This window comes from Halyomorpha halys, unplaced genomic scaffold, assembly GCF_000696795.3.
Source record: "Halyomorpha halys isolate HHAL.00 unplaced genomic scaffold, Hhal_1.1 Scaffold194.1, whole genome shotgun sequence".
In the NCBI taxonomy this organism is placed as follows: domain Eukaryota; kingdom Metazoa; phylum Arthropoda; class Insecta; order Hemiptera; family Pentatomidae; genus Halyomorpha; species Halyomorpha halys.
This window is the reverse complement of record NW_027108392.1, coordinates 90,275-101,748: the sequence shown is the minus strand read 5'-3', so window position 1 is coordinate 101,748 and position 11,474 is coordinate 90,275. Positions and strand designations below refer to the sequence as shown.

The 11,474-nt window shown below is 27.5% G+C and overlaps 1 protein-coding gene across 1 annotated transcript in view; it reads right to left on the bottom strand.

Moving 5' to 3' along the window:
• LOC106679333 (uncharacterized) overlaps positions 1-11,474 on the bottom strand; it is a gene marked incomplete at its 5' end in the record, with an annotated part of 135,046 nt that overhangs the window by 59,318 nt on the left and 64,254 nt on the right. The window contains 1 exon segment of the mRNA XM_014418432.3: positions 2,178-2,397. Coding sequence (XP_014273918.3) covers positions 2,178-2,397 — 220 coding nt within the window.

Below are 11,474 nucleotides of genomic sequence, written 5' to 3'. Positions count from 1 at the left end.
ATCCTTACAATCCAAAATCCTTCGTAAAATCCTCAATGCTCCTTACTTTGTCACAAATAAAATCATACATAAAGACCTTAATGTTCCCTATGTAAAAAACCAAAAACCCGAACCAGATATCACTCCTTCCATCATAAACTCTCTAACCACTCAAACCACCTAGTTTCTAATCTTGCATCCTCTTCCATTCCTGACAATCCTCCAAGGTGCCCGAAAAGAAGATGGCCACGAGACCAGCTAATGTAAAATGTCATTAGAGTGCTACTAATGGGTAGTTTCTCTACACGCCTGTAACACTCCAATTTAACTTAGATTAGATTCACTAAATGTATTATAATGTACAGTTATAAATAACAATAAATAAATATTAAAAAAAAAAAGAAAAAATTATTGGGGACCGTTGTGTAGAGAAATTCAATATCGTTACAATTATTACATAATAAAACAACTAAAGATAAAAGAACAATAATGAGGAACTGAAAGAAGGAACTCATTAGCCAGTATTAAAAATAAAAGTAGTCATAATAAAACTCATAAGCAATCAAAAATAAAAAAATCATTTTATTTTTTTCATTAGCGCAGCACGTTACTGTTTCATTAATGTTTTGAAAATTATGATTAACACGCCATGGATTTTCTGACTTCGAAAAATAAGTGAAGAAGGAGCAGGAAATCCTCCCATTAAATTAAGTATTGATCCTAAGGCTTATTTATCAAGTACATTTTGGTAAAATCTAGGTTTGTTTTCTTGTGATTATCGGAAAATGTTACTTCTCATCTGTCTCAACAAGTAAAAGTATAACTAATTTTAATATTATTATTTTTTCGGAAAATTACGGAAAGTTTTATTTATTTATTTTTTTTTTTTGCAAAAATTGCCAAGGTTTATTGACAAAGAGTGATTCCAATAAATAAATATATAATAATTAATTTTAATTGATTATTTTTGTATTATGACAAAATGGAATGATCACGAATTAAAAATATTTATTAAAAAAAAAACCTTCAGGAATTTTTTGATGCACATAAAACTGATTGTATGAATATAAACAACTGATTAAAAAATATGCTTATATGTTTTGATGTGGATAGTATTATTATAGCAATGATTTGATTATTAATGAAAAAAAAATATCAGTTCCAACCGAATAGTTTACATTTTTTCAGATAAAAAAAATATATATAAAATTTTGCAATATTTACAAAAGATGAAACTACCTCAGTATATTATACTAGTAAACTATCATGGCTGAGCCAGGGCATTGCATGTATTTACGAAAAATTTACTGATCTGAAAGAGTGGAAACCAAAATTCCATTATTACAATTATATTAAAATTCAAATTGATAAAATAATTTGAAAAAAAAAATTCCAGCGCTTATGGATTTATCTATAAAATTCTAATATTACGTAGAAATTTTGAGAAGTTCCGTCATATGAATATTAATTTATTATATTTAAATTTGTTGAAAAAAAAAATCTTCTGATTTTGTTACTTGCGCTGAAAATTTGTGAGCGAAATGTCAAAATAATAATTTTAACTCTAGTGAATTATTTTAATGAAAACGAAACATTATTTTTAGTCCAATCGCTGTATTACACTGCTTAAACTTCAAAAATAGGTCACTAGAGTAACAATTGGCCAGACAACAATAGAGAAATAACAATTCAGCAGAAAAATTCCCAGAAATAGTATTCTATTACTTAAGTAGATATTTTTTTTTCAAAACTTGAAATCCAAATTTATTTAAATGATTTTAAGAGCTCTACTTCATTATTAACTGCAGTTTCTAACACTCACCCTTCCTTAAGATAGGATTGGACAAAATTATCCACAACTCTGCATAATTATGAATAATATAGAAATAAGAAAGAGTCCCTTATATAACCCTGTTAGACTTGGTACAATGTTTATATATCATTAACAACATGTGTTAATGAATGATAGGACGTTGATGAGTGTAGAAATCGGAACACAGTCGACCAATACGGATGATGGAGCATTTTTGTATAGTACAAAAAAAAAATCCAAAGTCCCTAAATTTATACTAAACCATATATATTAATTTTACTGTTCATTCTTGTTGAATTTTTTATTATGATTTTGTATTGCTTTATGATAAGAAATATCTTTAAAATTATGATGTATCTACTTATTACAACAACTAGGAACTTACCTGTACTTCTAGCTCGAACCCTGGGAGGAAGCTGAGTGGTACAGGATGGAAGGGGTTGTCATAAGGCGAGGTGTGGAACTCGAGGAGCATATTGTTCCCAGAGGATATGATATCTGGCACCGCGTCACCACCACACAGCCGTACGAGAACCGGGTCTGTCGTTGAGCCTCCGTCGTAAACAGTGAGGTAGTCCTGCACCACGTTACACTGGTCCCACACTCTGTACAAGGAAAGTCAATGGTATTTTAAATAATATGACTGTAATAATTAAATTATGTGAAATGAAATAAATAGTTTATAACTATTTTAATGTCCGACGTTTCGCCCCACTTTGCATGGCTTCATCAGGGCTAAAAGGATACAAAAAAAACTGAGAATATTACAACAATAAGGTAATTTAACCTAGGATAAATATTATACAAAAATTAAGTGATAAGAAATTACATATAAATAAAAGGAAGAAAGACATAAAATAGTATCAATATAAAATAAACTTGAATAAACAATGATAAGAATAAAAAATAAGTAACAATGGCAAGAGTAAAAATTTTTAAAAAATACGTAAAATATAAAGTTAAAAAAGTATTGGAGGCGTACATAAAACAAAATCAATACGGAAAAAAAAGAAGAAAGTAGAGATTAAATAAACGTCTTAATAAACTTATTTCACTTATCATTATCATCACCTATATTGTTAACATCTATCACAATTTTTCATTTATTTCTATACTTTATTACTTATTTTTAATCCTTTTATGTTCATTTTTTTACATCTCACCTTGTACTTATTTTGTAAACTTTCTCTTCCGATTTTTAAATTACCTTATTTCACTTTATAATATTCATGTTACTCCTGTTATCTTTACTATTACTATTATCAGTGTAGATAAATAATTATTTTCACGATATATAAAAACTACAGTTGTTATAATTGTCAAATTATTTTTATTATTTATTTCTTTGTAAATTTTTATTTATTTATTTTTTAATACCCTTCATTTACTTTTACTTATTATTAGTTATTTCTTTTACAATCATTGTCATTATATCCTATATTGTATTAACTACCCTAACTAAATTTTCTTCAGTATATACTCGCATTATTAGTAACGATATGTATCATTCTAATTTTTCTTAGTTATTCCTAAATTACAAAATTATTATAATTATTATTATTATCATCATATTGCTGTATCTTTCTCTTACTATTTTCCATTTTTCATCATATCTTTATGACTACTTCCAGTATACGCGACGTATTTGAAATAGAAATATAGTCGTTAAACGGCTGGCCACCGCCTCCCCACTCCTCCCCACGCTTCCGCTTTACTTTTACCTTCTGTTCAACCTTTCGCTTTGAACAGGTAGGTGGTTCTGATTTGTTCTTTGCTCATTTATTATCATTCGATATCATTATTATTATTTTTATTTATATTTATTCTTTCAAGACGTTTATTTAATCTCTACTTTCTTCTACGGTTTCCAGGATAAAGTTTGTTCAAAAGTTACCCCAATATTTTTGACTTACGTATGGAAGATAGGAGTATTGTTTAGGAAAATGTTAGGGGGTCCAGGGATATATTTAAAGAGAGAGAGGAAGTTCCAATTACGATAGCTTTAGTCTGTCCGGTATTAATTATAAGAAAAAAAAACAAAGAATGAGAAATTATTTTAGAAATAAGTTATTGATGAATAAATTTACAATTCCATATTCAAACATATCAAACCTGCCAATTCATTATTAAAAAAAGAAAATAATATGCATAAGTATAATATGTCAAAACATTTAAATTGTGATGATGATTAAGGATTTTAAAAAAACATGGCCATAAATTTCTCATATCAGATAATGAAAAGTTAATTTTGTTTGAAGATGACTCAATTAGAATAAATTTTATAGTAGATTGTATGGAAAATTAATCAGAGAAAAATTTGCGGATATACAGTGTACCTCTTGTACATTTTTTCAGGTTTTTACTTTTTTTTTTTGCCACATGAATCATAACCGTGAATCAAATGCTAAATAGTTATATTTTATTGTTAATTATAATTTATGATTTATAACTATGGTTGTACTTACATTTCAAACTATTTTATTTAAATAATATTATAACAATACTATACATTGTCTTCAACGCTATCTAATGCCTTTTTTCACTATTAATAATATAAATGTTGTCACTTTTACTGAATTGATGTCATCACTCTCTATTCTTTCATTTATCATTATAGAGACAAGGTTTCTTTAACGAAGTTAAGTTAAAACCGAAATATCCAATAAGAAATTTAGTATCCACTTGATCTGTTTATACCAAAAGAATTATTTCTATTAGGCTACTTCGAGTTGTTGAGGTGAGAAGTGCTGATCTTCTTTCAGGTGATTTATTGGTTTTCAGTCCTATCAATGCCTGAATTGGCGTTTGTCATAATCTGCTGTTTGTGTGACTTGAAACTTTTTAATATCAGTAATGTAACTGTAGATAATCTTATTTTAATGCCTATTTCCTAAACAAAAGGCCTATTCCTTGAGTTCCATCAAGAATTCTTTCATTTCTTTGTTCCAGGTTTCTCTTGGTTTATCTCGTCCACTTCTATCACCTATTTTCCACAAGCATATTCTTCCATTAGATAATCTTTTTAAATATCCACACCACTTAAGATGGTTTTGATCCATCTCTTTCAAAATGTTTTTTTAAACTTCAACCTTTTCTCTGACAGTTTAACTTATTACTTTATCCTATTTGCTATTTGCTTGTAGTCCATATTTATGTTCCAAGTTTCTGTTCCGTACGTCATAGTTTTGAGTATAATACTATAGTTCTTTTGTTTTTAAACATGATTTTATTGTTTTACTATTTTCTATGTTCAGTATATATTTTACTAAATAATAAGCTAAAATGTTAATTTAATTTAAAATAATCTTTTTGTCTAGTGAGATGATAAATTAATTATATCCGATTTGAAACTGCAATAGAAATTCTATTATTTTTCTTCAGAAGAGGACCCTTCTATAATCGGCTTAGGCAGAGACAGGTGTTAGGAATTATTTAATTATACAGGTTGGGATCTCCGGAATTAGGGCAGGCCCAGTGGCTTGGGCTCGCCCTTCTTGGCTCTCGAAATATTTTAGGATATATCAAAAATTACTCGAGGTATTATTTATAGAAATAAATATTTTCAGGTTTTGAAGTAAAAAGAAAAAAAAATTAAAAAGATCCGAAACTGATCTTTCTGAACGCTTGAACGGATTTAATAATAATGGAAAAAACACGACGATAAAATTCAGGGATACTATTTTAAATATGTAAAATTAGTACATATATTTCTAATTTAAATCTACATCAATTTTTTGAGTCATGTTGAAAAGCGATTTACAAAAACTAAACAGAATTAATAAATTTAAATTAATTTTGAATCGAAAATATAAAATTCACGATTACTGAATGATGCACATTGCATATGTAATTGAAGTTTTAATCTGGAAACTGAAATTAAATTCTATTTTATTTTAATTTGAATGCATTAGTTCTCAATTTCATTATAAACGTTTTCTAACGATTGAAGTGTTATTTCTCTTTGTTCAATATAAAATATCCTTTTTCTCATTCTCGGAAAATAAAGGAAATCAGCGCCAGGAATGAAGTTATTAAGCCTCTTCGCAAAGAAGGTATTTTATCTTTTATCTAAGGAGTCCCGGGGACATGGGAGTAGCTGTGTAAGCAAGAGGACGGGCCGGATAAACAGAAGCCCTCGGTAGAATAAGCTATAATATGAGAGAATCGGGCCTACTATTTACACAAATATTTGTCTTGGATTTGTTGTAACTTCCTTCTTCTTCGACACCCCGAGGGCCGTCTGCGAGATCGATTCTGACAGATCCCCTCAGGTAATGTTTTTATCTTATCTTAAGAGTCGTAAAACAATTACACTGTAAAATTTCATAACACATACTCAATTAACAAAAAATGTTTACCAATTGCATAGGTCTGTTTAACTTCTTTACTGTTTCTATAATTTCATGTTTATTTTTAAATGCCTATTTACATTCCCTTGTGAAAATTTTATTTTCTGAAAATTATCATTTATTTTTTAATGATGTTTCGAGGGCAGGTAATTGGATCTTTCTCCCTTCTATTAACTTTATTATCTCAAACAAAAACCAATACATAATACAAAAATAGGAATATGTATACAATAATAAACATAATTATTCTTAAGATAAGATCTCCTTAATATCCTTACAAAAAAATATATATCCTTGATATCTGCTTCGCAGGTAATTGTACATATTTCAAGGTTATTAATTTGTCGTTTGAGAATAAAATCGATGGAACGAGGGGTTGTTGACATGAAGTTATTATAAGAATATAAGTAACTAATGACTTTATTCACAGTAAAAGTGTGATATCAATTATCAAAATATATTAGTTTTTTAAGATAAACGACATGGGTAAAATAGCTTGCAATATGAATTTTTTTTAATACTTGGACAAACCAACAGTGGAGATGATATAAATATTTGTTACGAGATGAATGAAATGTTTGGAAAAATTATGAAGATTTAAGGTTTTCCTTGATAATAGCCTTAGGGCCCAAAAGTTGGAGAAAATAAAACAAAGTGAAATATAGAATCTAGAAATATTTCTGTTTTTATTGAAATAAAGGTGTAGGAAAAAGGAGTTTTTCGCACGAATATCCAAAATATTAGATGGAATTTGATGACATTTTAATTAGACCACGTCTAAACAAATTCCTAACATTTCCCAAGTTTTATATCAGATATGGAATAAAACTGGAAGGGAAATGCTAAAGGGAGAAAAATAATTTATAAACAGTGAGATAATCAAGTGGGAAAGAGGGGTAATGACTTAAATACTAAGAAATAAAGTCAATGAAAAACGAGAAAAATAAATTAAAAAAACATAGGGTAGAGTGGGGGTAGTTATTCATTATAATGAAGTTAATCATGTTTAATTAGGTTTTGGATATGTCTGTAGATAAGGAAAATAAAATTTTTATCACTTTTGTGGCTAATAGGTTTGTGAAATTTTAGATATGTTCTAAAAATTTATCTGTTACTACTTTTATTTAAATTTTGTATCTCAGGTAGTATTTTTCATCTCTATTTTTATGGTATAATCAGTTTTAATTGTAGGACTATTCCGTTAATTTTATTATTTATTTATTAACTTTATCTTTTTATATATGTTTCTTTTTTATACTCTCAATTAACTATTTTACATTTATAAATGTTTCTATTTTTCTCCTATGTATTCTTTGTTTTTATTATTTCACTTTCTTCGATCGTTTATATCCCCTTTTATTCTTATTTTTACATTTATATTACCTTATTATTTTTTTATACTTACGATACTTTTTTTTTAAATAGTATTAATACGTTACTGCACCTTTGACTGTTATCACCCGCTTTTCTCAATTTAAATGTTTTCTTTTAGGTAATTGATTATATTTTACAACTCAGGTTAGCATTCTCCTATTTCATTAATTTATTTATATATTTTCCTACGTTTATCTATCACCTAAATTTTTTTGTTTTTTCCGATAAATATTACTTTTATTAATCATTTCTTAACTAGTTATTACTCCAGCGGTACATTTTCAATTATACTAGACACTTTTGTAGTTGTTATTAATAGTCATTCTATCCATATTAATTTATACCTTTTTAATTAATTCGTATATTTTTATACAGGCCTAAATAACATTTTTATACAGCTATCAATTCTTAAAGTCCTGCTAAATTCTACAATGTTTGTAGCTTGTTTTATTTAGCCTTAATGAAACCCTGCAATTTAGAGTAAAATGTTAATATATTGTGTAATAACTCGTTTCGGTACAGTTCTTTTTTTTCAGCCAAAACTCCCATTGGAATTCAGTACTGCCTAACCATGGTTGGGGGTTAAGTTTTACATTTTGTGGGACCACCACTCAATGAAAAAGTCAACGCCCCGTGTCGGATTCGGTCAAGTAATAATTTTCCTATTTGCATATTTCTTTTAATATATTCTGAAATACAAGAATTTCAGTTGAAAAAACATGTCTGAGTAATTTTCCAAACTGCAGATAACAAATAAAGTAGCTTCGATTTCTTTTTTTTTTTGTTTAAAATTTCTCATAAGTAAATTGTTTGTTTCTGATTGTAGAATCACTTAAATAATTTTTCAAAATTGGCGGTGAACGGACGTTTATTTTTATTTTCACGCCGATACTCTGCATTTTCAACCTTACTTCCCTAGGATTCTAAATATTTCGAATTTAGGTTGGAGGTTAGAATTATTTCTGTCATTCATGGGAGACATTAAGTATTTATTTTATTGCTTTTTTGTACTTCATACGAAAATAGAGTTATGTTCGGATTTCAAAACTTGTTATAACGACCTATCCTTAGCTTGACTACTATACGATTCCAGTGTATGTATTATAAACTAATCTCAAATGATGAGTTGGGTTTGAACTAGTAATGACTTCGCAAATTAGATAAATTTTAATTACTATTTCCAATCATTGAAACTAGTTCACAAAATATTACAGAAAACGAATGAAAAGAAGTGTTCAAAGATCAAAGAAAGGATTCCATCCGCCTTATTGGCAAGAATATTTTCTCCTTTGATACCTGTAAATTCTAAACTGAAAAGGCATACCTTTTCGAAGAAAACATCAATATTAGAAATGCTTATGAGGATTCCTCGGAAATCTTTTTTGGATAAAATTGGAAATATTTTCGAGGGACTCGTCATTTTGAGATTTTACATTTATCTCTTTTTCCATTGGTTATACAATTATTGGTGAATTTCTAGTAATTAACATAACTGATTATTCAGTGAAAACATTTAAAATTAATAAGCAACGCGCCAGTTTTCGTGGTTGTTATAATTCTCAAGTTTATTTTGCTTGTGCACGTGTTTAGTTTGTAGTTACACTTCAGTAGGGTAATATTGTTTCACCTATTTACATTGTTTGATTAAACAAGACCTGTATAATTTTAATAATTCTTATTCCAGTTGAATTTTATCTGGTATTAGTTAATAGCATGTTCCTGAAATATTATTTTTTTTTTTTTATAAATTTTGTATTTTACTGGCTTTTTTTTAACATTTACTAATTCGGACGTTCGAAACCTGTCACTCTCATTTTTAATCATTTGGCTTTTTTACCCATTTTTTAAAATGCTATTTATTTTGTAATATTACATTCTGCAATATGTATGCCAATGGCAATATAGATGATAGAACTCATTCATACCATATTTAAAAATATATACATTAAATGGGTACAAAATAAGAAATGAAAACAAAGGGAAAAATTAATTAATACAAAAAAAAAATTAAAGTAAAATAATATCTTACACACGATCATTCCTATTTACAATATATAGATTCGGCCTGGGGGACTCCGAACCGATCTCTTCTTTCCCACTTGTGGAGAAAATGGCAGGACTCCAGAAGATCCCAACGCTTCTCTATCAACTGCGTCACAGTTATTAAAAGTCAGTGGAAGATGAATGAGAGCGCAAGCATTTAATTTTTTTTTTTATCAAATTTTATTTATAATTCTCCATTGAATAATTTTGTTTATATTTTATAAAATTATCGCTCAATTAGTTAAACATACTATAACCAGCTTTTGTCCTAATATTATAATTTATTTAGGATGTATTTGTATCAAATATACTTGAGAGAACAAAACAATAGCTTGAAATAAATTACATTGGAACACGTATATAGAGCATGTTTAAGTCCATTAGCCTTGGTCAGTAGAAGCATATTGATTTTAATACTATCGCGGACATCTAGCATAAATATATTAATACTAACATACTTAATATTTATACTCGAGGAAATAATTTTTGCAATAATAATTGAAAACTCCAATTTCCAATTTGGAACTCTGTGAAAACTGAAAGAAAATATAAAATCGATGATCTAAAACTATTATGCCAAGGACTGTAATTAAGGAAAACATTGAAACATACTTAAAAAAAAGAAGAAAATTCCTAAAACAAATATTTGTTAATATGTGTAATATACTAATTAATGGATCTTACAGAGGAGAAGATTAAGATTAAGATACTTTGATCAGTTTGAATCTTATTTCTTGTTCAATGAAAAGTCATAAATCCAGGAAATACTACTAGAGGTAATTTAGGAATATAATATATATAAAACACTACTGCTTAACATTATTTTAGTTACTATTATTAATGGCATAAAAATATACTATAATGACATAAATATAATTTTTTTAATGCAATAAAATGCACTAAACACGATATTAATGGTTATTATTCTTTAATGCGAATTTTAATTTCGAAGACAGTTTTGCACCCTAATTCTCTAAAGAACCCTATAAAAGCATTATATGATATAGACATACAAATAAGTATAAAAGGATGATTTCAAAATTAATATAAAATCAACGTTACAGAGCTTTAAAACAATTCTACTGTGCTTGAAAACTTTTTTTTTTTTAAGATTGTTTAGACGTATACAATTAAGGCAGGTGGGATGCTAAATACATTCCATTAATAAAATAAAATAATTAAATTAAATTAAAAAAGTGATATTGTGACTTATGAATAACATTTCCTAAAGCCCTGGTTTGTCACAGTTTGGTGTTTTATTTATTTAATAAATGCGAGATGCCGAAATAAATTTTTTTTTTTCTAATTTGACAATGTGGTGGGTTTTTTTAAATATACTTCTTCATACAAGAATTACCTAATGATTAATAGCTAACGCTTTTAGTAGATTGTGAAGTCAAACAACAAGTCGTCCTGATATTTTTCTACGAAGGGCTCTTAGGAGTTTCTCGTCTAGTTCCTTTTTCTCCCTTCCCTAGTATGATCTCAGAACTGTTTCCAATCCTATCCTTGAATCTTTGAGACAATTTATTTACTTAGGTCATAAATTACATGTAAATTATATTGTTAGTTTAAAAACAACCAACAATCTTACTTAAACATGACTTAAAAAAATAACGGATATGAAGTCCATAAAAGAAACAAAAACATTAATACAACATATATTGAAAGAAAATGGATATCCAAAAATACTAATCAACAAACTATGGTACAGCAGTAACAGTAATAATAGTGAGAGCGAGAATAATAAAGAGAAAAGCATAAAACAGAAAATGATATAAACATAAATAACAAATAAAAACAAAATAAACTAATCATTCTCTAATCACGGATTATTATAAAAATAAAAAAATTAATTAACATGAAATAATACATTAATATCAGGAGAATAATAAATGCAAAAAAGTGGATAAGCG